Genomic DNA, 21846 nt, shown 5'->3' with positions numbered 1-21846 from the left:
TTTTTACATGCTTTAAGGGTGCTTTGCAGAAATGACTCACAGTTAATCTATTTATACTCCGTAATCCAGAGTCAAGGTTATTGCCTTAAATGTGCGTAATCATCCTATTTCCATTTTGAAATTTTATGTGCCATTATAATCAGAAATCACGATTTGTTCTTAAAAAATGCTTTTTTAATATTAAACTACGAATGCTACGAAATTGCTTACTGACAATTAACAACTATACCGAAAATTTGTGTAACCACCGTATTTCTATTTTGAAACTCATTTAACGTCCCTTATATACCAGACCTTTCTTAATAAATCAATGTATGAATACCTAAGAATTGCCCATCAATTAACTATACTAACAAAAAAGTAGGACATTTCAATCCAGAGTCAATATTACATAAATTTGCGTAATCATCCTAATTTTTTTTTTCTTAAATTTGCGTAATCATCCTATTTTTTTATTTTGAAATTTTTTGTGCCTTGTGTCCTTAATGAATTAAAGTAATTTACGAAATTGCTTATTGACTATTAACAAAAGAGTAGCGTATCCTTACCTGGTCTTTCGACGTACCACAGGGTTGATTCTTGGGTGAAATAATGCATATTAGGGGGAGAACCTGCCTCCTGCTCCCTGAATGTCATGCCCCAGGTTTGCTGCAATAAACAGCAAATTTACTTTTGCTTTTTTGTAAGTTAGCTCTGAAAAGTGCTGCTGTTATATTCTTATCCTTTGTTGTTCGCATTTGGGTTGTTTCGAATTCCAGTCAAGTCCGAAATTATAACAACATCTACGTCGGAATAGAACACAGTTCGGAATAAGATCAAAATAGGTCAAAAACCTAATAGTCGTAATACCGCATAAATCGGAATAAGATCTAAACCCGTCTGAATAAGACCTAAAGGGCCAGAATAAGGCCTATACCGAGGAATAAACTGTATTGCCCTAACCATCTTTAAAGGTAATTCGCGCCATTTGATTTTGGAGCAATAAAGAAACAAAAAACCTTACAGAGATGCCACGTGACACGAATCTCTATGAAAATAAAGTATTCGGGACCTTACATAAACCTTTCTTCGTATATGCTTGCACAAAAGTTTTATGAAATATCAGTCCACAAACATTTTTTTGTTTTACGAAACAGAAAAGTTCGTAAACTTAAGTAGAGGTTTTCTAAATAAGATTGTACGCAAAAATATATCTCGGTAACTTAGTTCGAAGAGCATTTTAATCACCACATAAAATGTAAACGTACCGAGATAGTAATTCCGCCGGGACAACCAGCTCCAGTGTCAAGAACAATCACGAATTCTCCCATCACTGGCTTCTCAACAGTCGAGTTCGACTCGTCGCCCTAAAATATCACAAAGAAAGGGATTAGGTTTGTAGGAATAACCTATTCGATTAGCAGTATTGTAAACAAGTCTTTTTGAAACGACTTAAGTCAGTGATTTTGCAAAATACTACAAGTCAGGTTTCTGTCCAAGTCATTGGTTGCCCAAGTCAAGTCCCAGTCAAGTCATAATTAGAAAAAGTCAACTTTAAGTCATTCCATTAACATAAAAACTTTACTATTAAAAAAATTCGCATTAATTGAATTAAAAAAACGTGACATATAGCATAATAGTTTATAACTTTACCTTTCAACATCTATACTTTGCTAATATTTATTTTATTGATACCGCGTTTTTGATACTAAGTAAAAATACAGAAATATTAAACTACATCCAATTATTCGCTTTCCTAATTAACTGCACCTTAACAAAAAACTGCTAAACAGCAATATCATGGTTGTTATATACGTGATCTGACGTTATAATTTTTTTAAATTAACTTCTTCACTTGGCTACACTATGTACTATGCACGAATCTGCAATGAAGCTCGATAATGAATTGCAAAGCCAAAAAGTTGAGTAGATCGACATCATCTTGATAAAGACGTTTCGATATGACCTTGTAACATAATTATGCCGCATTACCTAAAGATGATGCAAGTTCGTACAGAAACGTCTTAATCAAGATAATGTCGATCTACTCGACCTTTTTTTATCAAGCTTCTTCATTTTTCATCAACTTACCTTGTTGAGTCCGTGGTAAGCTTTGTTCAACAGGAACTTGATCCAGCCAGCAGCCGGGGTGGCCTCGGTAGCGTTGGTCCACTGGAACTGATCGAACTCGATTGCTGAAATTATGCAAAGTTTTTTTCGTGTTTTTCTGTGATGTGCAACAAACATAAATATAATATGATGCGCATAGACCCTCTGAAGCAGGGGTTCTTATAATGGAACCCATGGACCCCTTGGGGATCCGTGAACTAGTTTTAGGGCGTCCATGAACGACTAATTGAAATATTAGTGTATATTGAAGAAGTAAGCAATTTATCAAACAAAACAGGTTAATTAAAATAAAAACGTTTTTACACTAAATGTATTAAGACTTCTTTTAAACCGAAATCAGCAGATTTATGAAGTTTATTTGTATTGTGACGTAAATTTATGACATCATTGTTGGAATCTTTTGCCTACCGTGGCCCACGCGAGCCTCCCAAATTTTTTTATTCATGATGTGTCAAAAAAGGTAACGTCATTAGTATGAAATTTCAAAAGTGCAGAATATCCCTGGTTTGCCATCGGATCGACACGGATACCACGCCAGTATCGAAAGAGTGCCAATACCATCCCAAATAGAGTGCCGATACTGACTAACAGAGCTGCGGAGTCGCACGCAGGACTCAAGTAAGATTAAGAAGACTACCCAAGTCACGAGTCCGACGTGCGCATGCAGCACTTGATTAAACTGATAGGTATCAGCTCTAATCTGACATTATCAAACATCCTTGTTTCCAACTGCCATCTAAGCGCTGTTTAAAATCTTCCCATAACCACCTAAAGTTTGCCAACCCCGGTTTTGGATTCTACTGCGTGAAACTAAAGAAAGTCACTCACGCGTGAAAGTCTCGGGAACGGCTGCACGTGGGGAGTTGACGTCATCACCAAACGTCACTGCCACGTTGTTGTTGACCAAGTCGCAGTTTCTGGTGGAAAAATACAAGGTTTACACATTGTAATATCATGCCATATTACATTGCACAATGTCGGAAGTTCAATTGAAAAGCGTTGTTACATAGGAAACCCTTGTGGAATCTAGCAAGAGAGTCAAAGAATTAAAAAAAAGTAAAATGTAATGCACTTGGCTAACTATGCACGACTATGTAATGTAGCTTGATAATGAACTACAAAGCCAAAAAGATCGAGTAGATCGACATTATCTTGATTAAGACGTTTCGATACAAGCTTGTGTCATGTTTAGTTAATTCAGGGATTCTAAAACTTTTTTTTTCATAAATTGACGTCACAACACAAATAGACTTCATAAATCTGCATGTTTCGGTCCAAATATGTGAAAGTGAAATGCAGTCTAAACACTCCGTTTTATTTTAAATGAACTGTTTTCTATGAAGAAATGATAACTTCTAAAATATAGACTATAATTTCAGTTAGGCTTTTATGTATCCCCTAAAACTAGTCCACTGACCCCCAAGGGGTCCATGGACCCCATTTTAAGAACCCGTGAGTTAATATGACTGATAATTAAATGAAAACATCTTTTCTTACGATTCGTTGCCGAAGATCAAGTTCATTCCAATCTCGGATTTCTGTCTCATCCATTGTTTGCGCTGGTAGAGCTGGTAATAACCGATGGTTGGGTCCGACATGTCTTCGTCCACTTTGGCGTTCCAGAACTGTTGGAATCAACATGTCCAAGTTTTTGCAAGGGAATTTTTTAAAAGGAGCAAAATTTTGCGGAATTTAATTTTATAGAACTGTGGGAAACACAAAATTGTGGGAAGTATCAATTTAGAACTTTTTTTTTTCGGAATATAGCAAAGCCATAATAGCCTATATATGTTGGCGTCCATGAACTATTAAAACGCACAGGACCAATTTAGTAGAGGAATGTTTCAACATTTCGAGAAAAGTCTAGCAAAGTTAAACATTTTGGGTAAGTCTTATTAGGTACGACATTTTTAAAAGTTTTTTTTTATTATTTTTAAAATAACAAAGCAATATTATATTCGATAAAATCCCCATTTCGCTGTTTGTAATTGTTTCGGCAATATATGATGCGATAATTGGTGGACAAAAGCATGTGAAGATAAAAACGACTAAACACAATTAAGACCAAAGGGCATAAATTACCAAGAAAAGAAGTCGATTTACAAATTAGTTATCGCCTTCTTTTCTTGCTTTTTTGTCAGCCTAATCAAAATTACCAAGAAAACTCGTTTGTTTCTATCAAATTTGGAGTGGTGTTTTTACCTTGTAAACAGGCCTTTTTAACTTACATTAGAATATAATTGTGAATCTTTCCATAAAGTATTTAATTTAACCCTGCAGTTAACCGACTTTTAGCATACTGATTGCTATTAATTTTTAGTGTGTAAATTGATAACATTTTTCGTAAGAAATTGGCATTTACCTAATTTTTAGGGATAAAAAATCTGCTTGGTATTCCTTTTGTATTTATTGTTTGTTATATATGCGAAATATGAATTGAATTGGAATAAATTGAATCATTTAATAGTTTAGGATTTAGTTTTTATGTCAATGACTTGACTTGAACTTGACTTGTTTTGATAATAGCTTGGACTGGGACTTGACTTGTCATTCAGTGAAAATGCCTAGACTTGGACTTAAGCTATTTTGCAAATGACTTGACTGAAACTTAAGACATTTGTAATGACTTGTTTTACAGCAATGTGAAAGTCTACAACTTACCTCAGCATCTGCAACATTGCAGGGAAGCTGAACACCGATCCTGTAAACTCCGAATGGGATCTTGAGCGGTCTATAAAAAGCAGGGTAATTTAATTAAATGCGAACATGTTCACATGTTATTTTGCGTCAAGACTGCATAAAGGTCGGCTATACTATATTAACTATATTTCAAGTATATATAAGTTCAATATGCAAACCATAACGATGTTTTAAGTGAAATTACAGAGTGGTGCACGCTAACATCAAGTTAAAACACCACAATATTGACTCTTTTGAACGTCTATAAATTCAAACTATTTCAACAATTTTACGGGATAAATAATAAATTTAATGCGGGAGAGTATCTTTGTATTTAATTTTTGTAATAGCTCCCGACGAATTATAATCGGATAAAATCAGCTTGACTATAATTTTGTAGGCTGTTAGAAGATTTATTTTAAAGGTTTTGTGATGAAAGGCATGTCCTAAAACAAGGATGTTCAACCTTTTAGCAGAATGGGCCGCATTGCCACTTTAAAAATTTCGATAGGCCGCAAAACCTCTCAATGGTGACGTCATAAAACAACTCAACTTATAAACACCCGCTCCTCTAGAGTAAACTCGTGATAACTTCTAAATATATAAGTAATCTCGACCTTATTTTTTTATTATGGCGAAGCGCGAACAATTTAGTTTACATGTTTGGGCTGATATATTTCCTTAAAACGGTCCGCAAAAACACCCATCTTGCTTAGCAATGATGGGTGCACAAAGTGTTCGATAGAAGTTGAAATGCGACATTAGACTCGATAAAAGTCTCAGAAAAAATGCAAGATTAGGCCTATATCAAATACTACGCGTTCGATACGTTCGATGATAGTCGGAACAATTGTTTTTAATAAAGGCTACTGAAAGTGAGAATAAGTGGTGAGCCGCACGTAAATATCAGGCGGGCCGCAGGTTGGACATCCCTGTCCTAAAACGTTTATTTGTTAATGTTTTTTTATACTTGGTGGTTAGCAGTGGCAAAAAAAAATCCGCCAAAAGTGTCAAGAACTATTTTTTAAGGATTCAATGTGTTGCTATTAGACTATTTTTTTATCCTGTACATGTTTTAATTACTCAACACTATACAATACGTATAAATGGAGATTGATGGAAATTTGCATTGTGTTCCATTTATGTCGATATCTGTTGTTTCTATATTTACCTGAAGATCATCCCCTGTCCCCCAATGGTCGTGTTATCTCCCTGCCACAAAGTACTCATCACAATACCGGACCCGTCAGTTCGCGCACTGCAAAAAATCAAGGCAAAGGCCACCATCGTATTAAGGTTAGATAGGACACCTCGAATAGTTTAATTTTAATCATAATTTGCTTTGGGGTTCACAATAAAACGTAATGAAAAAACAACAAACCCAATAAATCCCTGCGTAATTTAATCCTAAAATACCTTTACATCTTCAAATTGGGCTTTTAATATGCACGACTTGACAAAAAACATTTATTTTTAACATAGCGAGAAAGCACTGATTATATCAGCCTTTCTTAACCTGGGGTAAATTTTCTCGATTTAGGGGGTAAATAAGCTATCAATCAAAATATCCACATCATTTGACGAGACAGAAAAATTGTCCAAGAAGTAGGTATTGGTAGCCTACTTTCCCAGTTCAGATTAACTGCTAATTCGAAGCTAGACTAGTAGCTATTGATTGTTTTTCGTCCAGCGTCGGTAACGTTATGCCTCGCTAATTGATACTTTTTTGGTTTATTGGCAACATCCTTATCTCTTTAGTTATTTAATTTTGAAATTCATCAGTTTTCGGCAGTCACGGCATAGATTTAGGAAAGGTGTCTGCGAAAAGACAGTGTGCAGTACGTTCAATTTTTAGCGGCAAAAGCGATAGCGGCAAAATTACTGATGTAATTTGTTACTCACGTTTTTTATTAAATGAGCCCAATTGTATATATAGGGGGTAAATCTGATATTTATCTTTGTTAAAAGGGTAAAACATACAAAAAAGGTTAAGAACCCCTGGATTATATGTATATATATATGTATATACTACTGAGGGAAACGGCGGAAAAAGGAAACAAGGAGATAACTATCTGACCGGAATAGTCAGCGCGTGGCGATAAATATGTAGGTCGTTGATAACAGACAACGCCCATCCACGTAACTCAGATAGTAAAAAGAAATTGAGGCTTGGTCTGCATTGATATCGGAGTTATTAGAGTGATTCGAAACGTTCAAAAAGACACCTACTTCTGTATGGGCTTTTTTATTCTTACTACGTCTATGCTCTTCGTTTGGACGTAGTCTAAGAACATAGGACTCGAACCAATAGCTTAATTATTCTTACTAGATTGAAGCCATTTCGCTTCTTCCGAATGAACCCACAGCAATGACGTATGCTTTATAAAACGTAATCCGTTCCAGGCCACTGATCATCGCTGATGTTCCACTGACAGTCACCACAGCACCTGGAACAGGTATGACGTCATGTTATTGTATTATGGCGTAATGATGGCGTAGAGCTTCACAGAAGATTTCTACAAAGCCTTAAGTTACGTTAAGGTGGTTTAAATTAAAAAATCCTGTGTAAACCAACATTTAAAACAAACCGATTTATTTGACTTGTAGTCTTGTTTTTTCCAACACTTATAGTTTTTTACAGAAATGGCCGCGCACAAAACTAAAGCACAAATTACAAAATAAAAGTTTTTTCTAACATTAATTTTTTTTCCTTTTTGCGGTTTCTTAATTGTTGTAAAAAACATGGTTTAACGAAAAAACAAATTTAATTTCCTAAAACGTGAAGTGTTTATTCCAATGGTTGTTTTCCTGTTAACGGTACAAAAACACAGTTTTGGGTTTTAGTATATAAACTGCCGAAGTATTACAGTTTTCAGACAAAGGCATTTGAGAATTTTGTAAATATTTTTCTTTTTTTTTTGATAAATCATTTCGTATTTACTTTTCTAATTTTAAAACTAATTTGATACAATGCCCATAAATTTCGCTCGGTTTGTCAATTTTTTTTTAAACCTAATTCTTTAAAGTTGCGTCGCCATAAACTTGTTTTCTAGATTTATCATTTATAAGCCTCCTTTATTTGTTTATAGCCAGCCAGCAATTTTCCAGTGCTTTGTTAAGTGCAAAAAACTCAAGTTACCAGTAACATCCATGTCTTCGGTGTCGAATACTGTGACCTCGTAGCTGTTGGTGTTGTTCTTTGGCATCCACTCGATGTCGATAGATGTCTCGGTGGCAGCTTTTACTTCGAGACCTTCAACTGGGCTCATCACTGCACAAACAAAATACGTAGTGTTTAACATTATAATTAATTGCAAAGCCAAAAAGGTCGGGTAGATCGACAAAATCTTGATTTGTGCAACACAGTGGTTCTCAACCTTTATTCCTTCGTGGCCCATTTTCGTTGCACAAAAATTCTGTGGCCCAATAAATTTTTTTGAAAGAACAAATTGTAAAAAGGCTTAGAACAAAAAAATAGCTGAGCATATGTCAAAACAGATTATTTATTCAACCGTGCATTAGTGAGGAACTTGCTTCTGAACAATAAATTTACGTTTATTTACATTTCTTCTTAATTCCTCCCCAAGCAATTATCCCTGTAAAATAAGGCATAGTGACACAAATGAAACTAAACTCTTCAATAAATCTAGCTTGTTTAAATTGGTCTGTGGCCCACCTAAAAAGTTTTGAAGGCCCATCAGTGAGCCATGGCCCACTGGTTGAGAACCGCTGGTGTAACAGATTCATAGGCTTGGGAGTATAGTGTGAAATAATGTGATATATATTGGTTGGAGGTTTTGGTTAGACGAAGTGGGAACATCAAAGCCTTTTAAAGAAGTAGGTAGCATTTCGAACGTTTCAACATCAGATGTTAAAACGAATAAAGAGATATTCGTAACGTTTAAAAGGCTTCCTGCTTCTACATGGGCTCTCATGTTTTTATTGGATGAAAATGAATGTCCAAACAAAATAGGTCGAGTTTATCGACATCATCTTAAGAAAGAAGTTTACATTTTCAAAAGGGGTTTTGAATAGATATTAGTCACATTAACTGATGAACATAAAAGTTCGTATCGAATCCTTAATCAAGCTGATGTCGTTCTACTCGACCTTTTTGTCTTTGACATTTATTTTTAAGCATAAATTACAGATCCGCGCATAGTGTACCCTAGATAATTCTATAGTATTATAATTCAATGAATTAAGGTGGGTAGGTGAATAGTTTAAAACAGGTGACATAATTATTAAGCGAAAACGAAAGAACGCTAAAAAAAACTTCACAACTTTTCGGAATCGCGAAAGAGGCGTGTATTGAACACTTTGGAACTCACGAGTAGTGAAAGCGAAGTTAGCCGAATCTCCCATCGTCTCATTAGCGTCCAATGCGATCATGACACCGGTGAAATCCGTGGCTTCCTCGAGTCCCCCGAAAGTTGCCCGTGGTCCTTGGGACATCAACTCGCGCCCAGTGTTCAAAATCAACTAAGAGTAAAAATATACGTTAAGTTACTCAAGGTTTTACTAATACTTGAACCTCTAAATTCCTGTGCTAATCGAAAATCGAAGTAGTGTTATACACCGACATTTAAAGTTGTTTTTAGAAAGAAAAAAATCGGAAAAACATTAATACTTTTTTGAAAAAAAATAAAAAGTCTCTTCGAAAATATATTATATTCGTGTTTGTTAAAACTCTTAAACACTATATATGGTTTTCTTATTACGGATAAAAAGCTATTCTTTATTTTTTGTATTATTTAAAATTTCTGTATGCAAACTGTGTGTTATGTAATTAATAAATTAAATGATAAAAGAATTACCTAAAAAACTAAAAATAAGTACTCCCAAAAAGACTTTTCAAATTAATTTAACAACTTTGATCTCCAGGCTTATTTTCTGATTTCGAGAAATTTCGGTTCAACTTACAACGTAGCTGGCAGCTCCTTCTACTTCATCCCAGTCGACTTGCGCGCCCGTACTTCCGGGTGTGACGCTGATGTTCACAGGAGCCGCTGGGAAAACGACCGCGTGCGCAAGGGCGCCAAATGCGGCCAAATAAAGAAGACTGGCGAGTGAATTCATTTCAGTGGATTCGTGTTTTAATCAATTCGATATTTAACAATGAAAACTGGAAAGACAAATATAAAATAAAAAAAAAATAACGGAGAATCTGGTTATTTATTCAACATTTGTTGAAAGCCGCATTTGTCGAATTTAAAAATTAAAAACAAGTGGCACTGTTGACTAATTGCATTTTATGTGTTTCCATTATCTTCACTTTTGCGGTAATTTATTAGTTTACTGTCGTGTTCTATTCTAAATTTATTGCAACAAAAATCAGAAAGAAACGTGTGCTTTGAATAAAAATAAGTAAGCTGATTAGAGTTGTTTAAACATCTCCTTGCCGTAATTATATTTTTGCTTAAAGCGGGGTTTTGGCTAACCTAAATAACCTTATGCCTTACAGTTCTAATCAGGTGATTACCTTACAGGAATGGATAAATAAGGTGGGTTTATCTGAAACTTTTGCCACGGTTTTATATCATTACCTGCTTATTTAATAAATTTTAGAAATCAGTTCTGAAGCTTTTATTTAAGAAAAAACATACAACTAAGTATTGAATCCAAGGTTTAGAGTTTAGACCGCCGTAAATCTTTACAAGAGAGCTCACAAACGTACACGAAATTCAAGAGATTGGCAATTAATCGAACAACTTGTAAAACCTGATTAGGTAAGGTTCGCCTAATTGCCTCATTTATCCCGAAATAGGTTTAAATTGCTACAATCGTAATGCCTCGAAGGTTAGTCAGCGGGATTAGCAAGCTTATATGCGGCAGTGCAATTACCGACTGAAAGTTGTAATTAGTACGCAGAAAACTATACGTATAATTTCTGACCGCCCAGCTGTAAAGCAAATAATAAATCTCAATTTAAATCCAACAAGCTAAAACGTAGATCAGTTTCTTTAGCGTGTAGTGTCAGATATCAAACCTGTTCTTAAAGTATAGGACTTTTTTAATACATGTTTTGCGTTCGATTTATTGCCACAAATATTTTCATATTAGCAAAAAAAAAACACTAAAACTAAAAAAATATGATTTTAAATGTCAGCCAAAAACCTTTACCTCAAATTTTTATTCTTTTCTCTATACAAAAATATTTGGAGTTCAAGTAAAAAAATATAGGAGGAATGACAACCAGGAATGCCTGATACTTGGTATTATATTTTTAAAACAATCCGTCCGTTTAAATCGATGATAAATGCAGGTTTAGTGGGAATCGATATTCAATTTTACGCTTTTTTGGCAGATCCATCGAAAAATAATTGGATTACCTATATAAATGGTCCACGTTAATTTACGGGACTTTTCGGATAAAACCCAAATTAGATCAATAACATAGCTGAAAATTCGTCCGATTTCTATTTGCATGCAACAAATTCTACGTTTTTATCTTGCGCGCAAACCTGTTTTTTACCCTAATTGAACTGTTAGGTATACGCTAGTTGAAAACTGCAGGACTACTTTATTAAAAAACGACAATTCTAAGCACAATTTCGTTAGATTTGCCATTCTGATTTTCTTCACTCGAAAAAATGTCTATCTTAACGAGATTTCATTGAGCTTTGCATTTTCAATCCTGATATCCGAAACTGCACTATTACTAAGGTATTAAACTTTGCCTTTTAAAACATTAGTTGTTACTTAGTTAATGAACTTAAGCCGAATCTGCTCTTGTCTTGGCAATCGCCTGTTTTTATATCTTTCTGGCGTGCGGCCAATTAGAGGCGAGCGTCGCCGCGCGAAGCTAATTGTGCTTATTGTGACGTCATAATGTGAGCGAACGTGACAATGGCTTTGGGTCATGCGTCGGGAAGTTTGTCCACGAGGCGATCATCAAAGCGTCGGCTTGTTGCATCACAGAGAGCGTTTGTTACGTTTAGCGCTCACGCAATTAGGTGGGAGGCAATATAAGTGATATAACGCGACGAAACGAGAAAAAACGATTTTTACGTAGTTTGTGTATGGTAGGCCGCATTTCTACCAAGCCAACCGGTATTAGAGGTTGAATTTTAATCACGATTGTATGTGTTAAAGTGGGGGCGACGCATTTTCAAAGCCTTTATTCTTTGAAATGTTTTAATTGAGTGCCCATGACGTAAAACAAATACAACCAATCGGCAAGTACAAAAATTATAATCGACCTTTTATATTGTTTAAAAAGTCACACTTAGGTTTAGGATGTTTTTTCCTTTAACTTGCACCAAGCTTTCAAATCATAGACACCGCTAGAACGGACGGAGCTATATTTGTTTCTGCTTTGAGGGGGCGCGCGTGCAAATGTGCTGTTAATCCTGTCTAAATCGAGCGAAGCGCGACAAAATTAGGTATATTTGCTTTTAATAGACAAAGCTTTTTATTTAAGATGAGACATGACGCATTGGTAACATATCAAAATGCATATTATTATTCATAATAGAGATTTGTTCGATAAAAATTTATTCTGAAAACCTGGTTAAGAAGCGCTGTATAGTATGCACTTGGGCTGAAAAAAATGTCGGAAAATAAAATAATTTTGCCATTTTTTTACATTTTTTTTAGTAAAATTAACAAAAAAATAAAGTTTTTTGTAGCCATGATCTTTCCCAGTTTGCGTTATTTTACTTTTATTCATATAATAAAATTAACAAAAACTGAAGTTTTTGCGGGATAAAGTTTTTTTCATGGTCTGGTGCCCCCCTGGATCTGCCCTTGGAATAATGTATTTTTTAGTTCGATATCAATACGGCACACTTCACCTTTCCTAAACTTTCATCAGCCAGTTTTTCTAACTTGCTGTAGAAAAGCTGTTTTTTAGTTATTAGGAAAAAAATTGCAAATTTGTTATTGCCGCTGCTTGGGGCGTCAACCCCTTCGAATATAACACGTGCTTGTATATACCTGGGCATCAGACATTAGTTTTATTTGTGCAGAAATCTGTTTGGCGCCTAAACAAATTTTCTACGATAACGCCAAAAATTTGTACCAAAAGTCGGTTTGAACAATTCTAACCAGTTGTTTGAGGCGACCGACTGAGTGTGCTTCCTTGAGTTTTAGAAAGTTATTACTTTCTAGCGACATTCTGACGTACTTAAGATCCCATTGGTCGACTATATGACTACGGCACTACAATTCTTCGTATTGTCAGTAACTGAAACATAAATAATACACAATTTGTATTTTGATCAAGCCCTTTTGGAGTAGTATTGGCCAACTATAAGGGAACTCATATATAGTACGCAAGATGCCTTGAGAAAGACTTATTAAGCATCATAGTGCAAGCAAGACCAAGATAGAAAAAAATAGCCAGCAGTGAGGTTTGAACTCACGACCTACGGTTGCACCGGGACCGTCGCTTCACCATTTCAACTTGTAATTTAGTGTGTTCGTCGTATTGTATAATCAATTTGCTTAACGCTACACACCGAAAACTGCTTTGTTCATCATATAATTGGTATAAAATGTAATTAACATTTGGTAATGAATTGCTGTCTGGACAGGATTAACCCCTGTAGGGAACTAAACACTCACAAGCCTCCGGTGACCCCTATACATTTGGTATATGAAAAGTAATTCCATATAAACACAATGAAACTTAAAATTTGAAGCCACTATATTCCGAATTCATTTCTTAAAATGCGTGATAATATGAACATCATAGATATAATATAAAACGATATCTGTAATTAGTTAAATAACATTTGTAAATATTACGTTATTTAGCGCTCAATATTGAGGGTACATTAAATCCAATGTAATTTCTGAGATTCAACGCGTATTGTACGAACTTTTCGATATATTCTTTTCACAAAAAAGGCTCACAAAATATACTGCCTACTTCTGCATGGGCTTTGATATTTAATCTGCGTCTAAACAGATTATAATTTTTTTTTGTTTTTTTTTAATTCGACGATAGTGCAGTTCAGGCAGATTCTCTATTACTAGGTTTGTATCTGTACATATTCGATATTCGGCTGTATTCTTTCCCTTCTCATACCGAAGTAATGTAGCCTTAATATAATGATTAGATAGTTTTATATGGCTTTAGACGCCATTAATGTTCGAAACACATTAAAAAAAATTGTTTATCTAATCACTTGGTCTATCAAGGTTAATTTTGTGCCTTCAAAAATATATCTATCCTATTAGCTAGGGCTAGGCTACTACTGATAGTTGTTTAGCTGGTAAAGGTGAATTGGGGTCAAAATTATGACTATAGATTAATTGCTTCTAAAAATACATATTGCAACAACTATTAGATTCATTAAGTTAATTTGTCAACTAACCTATTATTATACATCTCTCAATTAAAATCTACTAATGCATAAAGCTTGAAATTAAGTGACAGATATCAGTACACTGATAGCATGTGAGGTTAACTGGAGGTAGTGGTCAATTAGGGAATTAAGCCTTAGGTATACAATTTGTCGTTGTCCCTGTGTAACCTTATAAGCACTGATTACATCAGCACGCAGGTGTATAATGGACTTTCAAATGCTGCAAACCATTATTTAATTTTTACTTAAACTGCCACAGCATATTCATTAACTGCCACAATTTGAACAATCTGCCAAGCACAATTTAAAAGCAACACTTGAGGTTATACATTTCCAATCGCACTTTTATTTCATTTTTTCTTTCAGATATAGCAACGACAATGTTCGATGCAGGATATCAAATGAGCGAAAGCATAAAAAGGTCAAATGTTGGTTATCAATAAAAAATCATGGAGCGTATTTAAGTTTTTCGAAGCGTATTTATGACGTTATTAATACAGTATGAGTAGATAGCAGTTGTTTTCGCCAAATCACGACATTTCAGTTGATGGATTATTACAAACAGAACACAAATGATCACAAATTCAAAAACACGTTCATTCTTTAGTATTTAAATGTCAACGTATGCTTAAATAATTTAAAATTGCTCGAACAGTTTCACCGACAAAGCTGTAGGTTTCACAATCCTTTAAGGTAAATTAAAAGCGGGAAAATTTCCTTACAATTTCAAATTTCTTTCAGGTTCAAATCAGTTAGCGGTTTTGAGTGGATTGAAAAACAAGTGCACGCAATGATACGATTGGGAACATAATAGAGTCCAATAAATAGGTAAGAAGCTGGCTTAGGCAACTGTTTCAGACATGGGTTGCTTGTGGATCGTGTCGATCATGGTTCCCCCGGCCATCACCGAAACTTCCATAGTCGTACGATCTGGGCAAACTGCTGCGTCGTAACCGTACACCAAACCTGTAAAACAATTAAAAACTTTTAAAATTTGAGAATTTTTTTTTATATTTGATTTAAAGACATGCTGTTGGCAGTGATATAGCTGAAAACATGTCTACCTCGGACCCCTAATTTTTTTTTTGCTATTTTATAAATTTACGTCACAATACAAATGGACTTCCAGCAATATGCTGATGATTCAAGTAGAATGGAGCCAAATACATTTAGTGCTAAAACGTTTTATTTTTAATTAAACCCTTTCCTTAGAAAAATTGATTACTACAATTTGTTTTTTCCAAAAACTAGTTTATGTACCCCAAAGGGTCCATGGACCCCAGTTTAAGAACCCCTGCAGTAAAAAGGTATTCGAAAAACGCAAAATAAAGAGGCTGCGGCTGGGAGATGTCAGAGAAACGTGTTTTTTTTCGATTCTTACCTGGCCTTCGGTCGGTCCACTGAGCTCCTTCCTGGGTAAAGTACATCATATTTGCTGCAACTGCCATGTTGGTTGTGTCGCGCAATGTCAGGCCCCAAGAAAGCTGAAGTATAGTAATACTGGTTAGATACATGTGTTTTAAATCAAGAAGCTCAAAAAAGAATGCAGACTGACATATTGGTTTATTATTTGTTTTTTATTGGTTGTTTTAATGTGATTACTTTAATTGAAATTGGGGATGTTTATATCGGAGCCAAGTGGTAGTTGAGGTACTCGTTCGATACTTTGGTGTATCCGATGCCAAATTAACAGAGTAATTTCAGCAATGATATGTGATCCAACGGAGTGATTTCTACATCGACAGGTTACATTTTAAAGCATATTAGGTTAACAGTCGTTGGTAACTAAATTGTTTAACGCTTGAGCATATTGCGACCTCACATCTTAGTAATAAGGATTTTTATATCCTCAATTTTTACAATAATGGTGTCATTTGGGTCGCGATTCTTTTATGTTATCAGTTTCGGAATAAAATTTAAAGTACCAAAAAAAAGTTGCAATTGTAGCTAATACGTTTCAGGCGTTGTCAACTCTCTCCCGGGTAATTAATTGTGTTCTGCCGTTTTAAATCATCCCTACTGCAAACGATTCGGTTTGAAAGAGGTTCTTACGTTGATTGTAATTCCACCTGGGCAGCCAGCTCCCGTGTTAAGCACAATCACAAACTCTCCAATGTTTGGCTTCTCGATGGTGGTGTTTGTCTCGTCGCCCTGGTGAAAAAACAACGTCACGTTAAAACGATTTCACTGGCAAAGTATGCCATAAGGGTGTCCTGACAAAATCTACAAACAACTCTTTTTTCTGGCACTTTTTGTTTTTAAAGGAAAGTAAGAAAAAGTGTTTGAACTTTATATTCGATTGCTTTTCAGAATGTTAAAAATATAATCTGATGTTAGAAGCATTAAGGTGTGGCTGGCATAAAACACCAAATTGAATAAAATTATGTTTTTCCAATAAACTCAAAAGTGCCAAGACAGTTCCCATTTAGCCGCAAAATCTTAATTAGCCCCTTGAATTCTCCATGTTAGTGTGACCCTTTTCGCAGGATTATTGACTTCGTGTAAAAGCTGTATTTAGTCTCTGAAAGCGTAAGATAAAGTCTACGAGCAAAGTGTTCTACTTTTAAACAACAAAACATTGTTTAAACCACGACGAGTGTACAAACTCAGGGTTATTAATACTTACAGCGTTGGCTCCATGGTAGACAGATGCCAGGTCGAACTTGAGCCAACCAGCAGACTCAACTGTTGCGTTAACATCAGTCCATTCATACTGTGTGTGGTTGATCGCTGCAGAACAATAATAATGATGATCGGTATTAGTTTTTTAGCCTTTTTTATTAAGGGTTTAGTGTTTTATTTTCAATATTAGATATCAGGTATTTGAATTAAAAATGAAATTGCACCAAAACTACCCTAATATCAGAGGAGTTAATATGCTGCCACCCTGTATCATTGTAAACTTGATTTTTCAATTCTTTTTTCAACTTTATTTGTGATTTATTGTCAGAAATACTTTTGCAATTTTATTTTATTTGCACGTGCTCTAAACTTTGTCGTTTCTTTTAAGTAAAATTTGTTATTCTATCACTGGTTGGTCTAAAAATCTTTTAATTACGGTTTTGTTTGTATATGCATCAAACTAATAAGTTTTTTGCTTCGTTTTTAGCAAATGTAAAAAAGTTTTTAGACCCACATAACTAGCGTTGCGGAGTTTCAACCATAATAATTATTACTCACGAGTGAAGGTCTCGGGGAGCACGACTTTGGGAGATGTGACGTCATCACCAAACGTCACGGCGATGCTGTTGTTGAGGAAGTCGCAAGTTCTAAAAGAATAAAAACAGTTGTGAAAAATACTAAGTAGGGATGACCGATAATATCGGATCGGAGCCGATAACCGATTCCAAGTGGTAGTATCGGGACTCGTCCGATACTAGGATGGCATCGATGCGGATGTAGTACCAAAATATTGGGATGACCGATAAAATCGGATCGGAGCCGATACCCGATACCCGATTACAATTGGTAGTATCGGTTCTCGTCCGATACTATGGTGGTATCAGTGCCGATCCGATACAAAAATACACTAAGTAATTTTAAAATCACGGCAAACTTATCCAATCCTAATATAACTTTCTCCTATTACAGCGAAATGCACTAGATAAACGCCCTAATACGAAATCGCGTATTTAGCCTGACTCGGGACTCGGAAGTCTGACTCGGGCTTATTTTTTTGATCGGAGTCTGACTCGGGAAGTGGAATCTTATTTTTTAAAATTTATTTTCTCGGGGCACACAATTGGCAAATCACTGTAATAAAGAGATTTTTTAACTTACGATTCGTTTCCGAAGTGGAAGAACATTCCGATCTCAGCCTTGCGTCGCATCCAGCTTTTGCGCTGGTAAAGCTGGTAGTATCCGGTGGACATTTCCGAGTTGTCCTTGTCAAGCTTAGCGTTCCAGAACTAAGTGGAGAAGGGAATTGTTGAAACAAGTTTTTTTTAACTCAAGTCCCAGTCGAGCTATTTGTAAAATGCCTTAAGAACCAGTCAAGTCATTTGTAAAATACTGAAGTCCCAGTGAAGTTATTTGGAAGATTAATAAGTCCCAGACAAGTTGTTTGTAAAATACTTAAGTCCCAGTCAAGTCTTTTTAAATCATTAACAAGTCAATTCAAGTCAAGTCCTTTAAACTGTTAAAATTGGTAAACTTGTTCGATTATGAGCAATAACTTAAACAAAAAAAGGCAACGTAAAGCAAGCAAATTGTTTTATGAGAAAAATTGAGATAAATGACCCAATTTAAAAAAAATCCTAATGAAAACACTTCTTTTCCATCCAAGTCTTTTGTTAAAAATTTTTGCTATTGTAAAAGTGCTCACCTTGGCTTTGGCGACGTGGCAAGGAAGCTGGACTCCGATCTTGTAGATTCCTGGCGGGATCGTAAGAGGCCTGAAAACACAATAAAATATAAGAAACGGCTTTTCAGATAACATGGAACAAATATTTAAATACCATTTCCCTAAACTGGAGATTTACTAAACGAACTACAGTGAAAGCAAGGCAGGGCTAGATAAACAACAAGCCTGCGGTGAGGTTCGAACTCACGACCTCTGGACAAACCGGAAGCGTCGTTCTACCAACTGAGCTACACAGGCGGTTTGTACCATATAATGTGTGCTGCTGTTGTACTTAGACAGTAGGAATCCAGAAGGGCTTAATCACAGATAGAACACATTGTGTATATGACGTGTTTCAGTCACTTAGGAGATACATGAACTATTTTAGGGGATCGCTAAATTCCTTCAGTCTTACTGTGTAGTGCCAAAAATACTTAACACTTGGGTTTTAGCGAACGGATTTCTGTAACAATTGGAAAATTGTTCTTCCGGCTAATTTTTGTAAACTACTACTGGATTTCTGTAAATTAATCACCTGTAAACCATTCCTTCGCCTCCTATAACTTTATCATCTCCCTCCCAGAAAGCTGTCATTACAACTCCAGATCCGTCGGTTCGAGTGCTGAAACAAAAGAATATACCAGGTGAAATAACCGGCTTACCAAATTAAGTGGCCTCTTCGTTGTTATGCGTACTTGCTTGAAAGTGATAAAATGACATGCGAAAAGTAACAATTTTTTGATTATCGTAATACGTGATTTTCGGATAATGCTTTGCAAATTGCGATGAACATCAAGAATAAACTTCCACTTTATTAAACTTGTAGCAACAATTTTGACGACTTGTCCTAAATTTTAACCTTAAAGCGCAATCTAACAAACGGATTGATCAAAGTCTAAAAATCTGGAACTTCAAGTTAAACCTGTTTTATCAAAAAAGTTCGACTGTAATGTACAGAAACGCCGTTCCCACACTGCCAACCACCAGCCGTTTCAATACTCACCGAAGCATGGCCATCTCGCTTCTTCCGTAAGACCCGACAGCGGTGACGTAGATCTTGTAAAACGTCATCGCTTCAAGGCCACTGATCATCGCTGAAGTTCCGGAAACGCTCACGCTGGCACCTGTAAAGTATGACGTCACATATTGAATGATGTCATCCAAAGCTGACGCTTTTAAGCGGCAAAAGTCGTGACGACATCGATACGAAGCGTGACGTCGTCGATTAAACTAACTTATCATTTTCTAACTTTGTGTTTAAAGTTTAAACTTCATTTTTATTTTGTTTAAATAACTCAAATTTTAAGCGTTTATTACTTTAGGATAGATTTTTATAACTCGAAAAACACAATCAAGTTTTAAAAACGAAAGTTTGAGGCCACAAAACAAAGTTTTTTTTAATTTAAGAGAAACACCAGTGGTCTCATTTTTTTTATTTTTTTTTGTGATTTAACAAATTCAAAAATTCACTTTTTTATATTTTAAGTGTACTAACCGGTTTGCTGATCCTCGGTGTCGAATACTGTGACCTCGTAGCTGTTGGTGTTGTTCTTTGGCATCCACTCGATGTCGATAGATGTCTCGGTGGCAGCTTTTACTTCGAGGCCTTCAACTGGGCTCATCACTGCACAAACAAAATACGTAGTGTTTAACAGATTTCATAAGTTTTGAAGCATACTAGTTGGCGGTTTTGGTCAGACGAATGAGAAATATCAAAGGCCATATAGAAGTATAGGTAGCATTTCGAACGTTTCAACATCAGATGTTAAAATTAATAAAGAGATATCCACACGTTTTCCGGCATAAGGTGATATATAAAACAGTTTGATTAGCAAAAATCGCAAACTTTACCAATTATTGTCATGATTTTAGTCAACTAAAACAAACAATTTTGTTAAGTTTTATTTAGTTAGGGCTTTTTCCCTGTAAAACGGTAGTTCTTTGGATTTTTTAAATCTTAGTCAACGATTCTACTTTTGCAAGTCTTGTAAATTTGTTATCAAGCATTCGTTAGCCTTTCTAGCACAACCATAGTCACTATTTTTTTATGTTTAAAAAAGAAGAGAAATATTTTACTTTGGTTGTGAGAAAAGTCTAAAGAATAATTTTCTTTCTTTTAAAGTTGTAGTCGCCACTTGCTGACAATCGCAATATAGTGCGATATTTTGTTATAATTTATTTTCAGAAGGTTCTTACCGGTCTTGAAGCCGAATGTAGCCACGTTCCCTTCAGTTTCGTTAGCGTCAAGAGCCTGGATCTGACCAGTGTACGAGGTTGACATATTGAGTCCTCCGAACGAAGCGTCGCTGCCTTCAGCCAGAACTTGCTGAAGTTGTCCGTCCAACATCACCTGGTTGACATTTCCAAGCGATTAGAATTCGTTTTTTTTGTTCAAGTTACGGAGGAATATTTAGAATTGCATAAGAAACCTTTGGAGTATAATGGTTGGACGTTGTAGTAAGACGTAATAAGAATTTCAAAGCCCTTGATATTCTTCTTACAGCATAAGAAATTGCAAAAATCGTAATACAAAATTGTCTAATTTAGTTTAAAGACCCAACAAAACAAGACTTAAAATAAAGCCACTTTACAGTCACTTTTACAATGAATAAATTATGTTGCTTTTCAAATGTTCTTGAGAAGAAAAAAAATCGTTGAAATCGAACTTAGGAATATTGGAAAATAACTGTTTTTTTTTCAGGAACGTAACAAACATTTAACGAAATTTGACTTTGACTTAAAAAGCGTCAGTTTTGAAGTTTCGCATGTTTTTTTCCTAAAAAGGGCGACTGTGCAATAAAAAATTTAATATGTACTAAACAAAAATAATTTACCTTCAGTTGTTATTTTAATGTTATTTTGTTATTTTTTTATTTTTAATACACTACACACGGATCTGTAAGGAAGTAATAAAGAGGATTTGATGTGCACTTGTCATCATGATCACAGATCAGTTAATGTTTATATTTAAACCTTACTCGAAGGTTCCCTTACTTTATACTTAAGATTGAATATAAAAATTCAGTAAAAATATCCACTCACCACATATTGTTCAGCTCCTTCTACGTCATCCCAGTCGATTTGCACGCCCGTACTTCCGGGTGTGACGCTGATGTTCACAGGAGCCGCTGGGAAAACGACCGCGTGCGCAAGGGCGCCAAATGCGGCCAAATACAGAAGACTGGCGAGTGAATTCATTTCAGTGGATTCGTGTTTCAATCGATTTAACACAACAAAAAACTGAAAACAAAGATTGCTGACGATAAATTTTTATAGTTGTTGTAACCGGTCGATTTTGATACGAATTTTGTTTTTTTACATATTGCTTTTTTACCCGCCAAAGTACCAAACTACAACTGGAGAAAATCCTCCTCACTTCTACTAGTTGATTTGGCCAATAAA

At 35.3% G+C, this 21846-nt stretch overlaps 1 protein-coding gene across 1 annotated transcript in view; it reads right to left on the bottom strand.

Moving 5' to 3' along the window:
• LOC146136756 (uncharacterized) overlaps positions 1–21642 on the bottom strand; it is a 37015-nt gene extending 15373 nt beyond the window's left edge. Inside the window, exon 1 of the mRNA XM_083396246.1 lies at positions 21487–21642. Coding sequence (XP_083252372.1) covers positions 21487–21642 — 156 coding nt within the window. The remainder of the gene's footprint in view (positions 1–21486) is intronic.
• Between the last annotated feature and the right edge of the window lie 204 nt (positions 21643–21846).

This window comes from Ascidiella aspersa, chromosome 8, assembly GCF_963924565.1.
Source record: "Ascidiella aspersa chromosome 8, kaAscAspe10.2, whole genome shotgun sequence".
Taxonomy (NCBI): domain Eukaryota; kingdom Metazoa; phylum Chordata; class Ascidiacea; order Phlebobranchia; family Ascidiidae; genus Ascidiella; species Ascidiella aspersa.
Note: the sequence above shows the minus strand (reverse complement) of the source record. Positions and strands in the feature narration are given on the sequence as shown.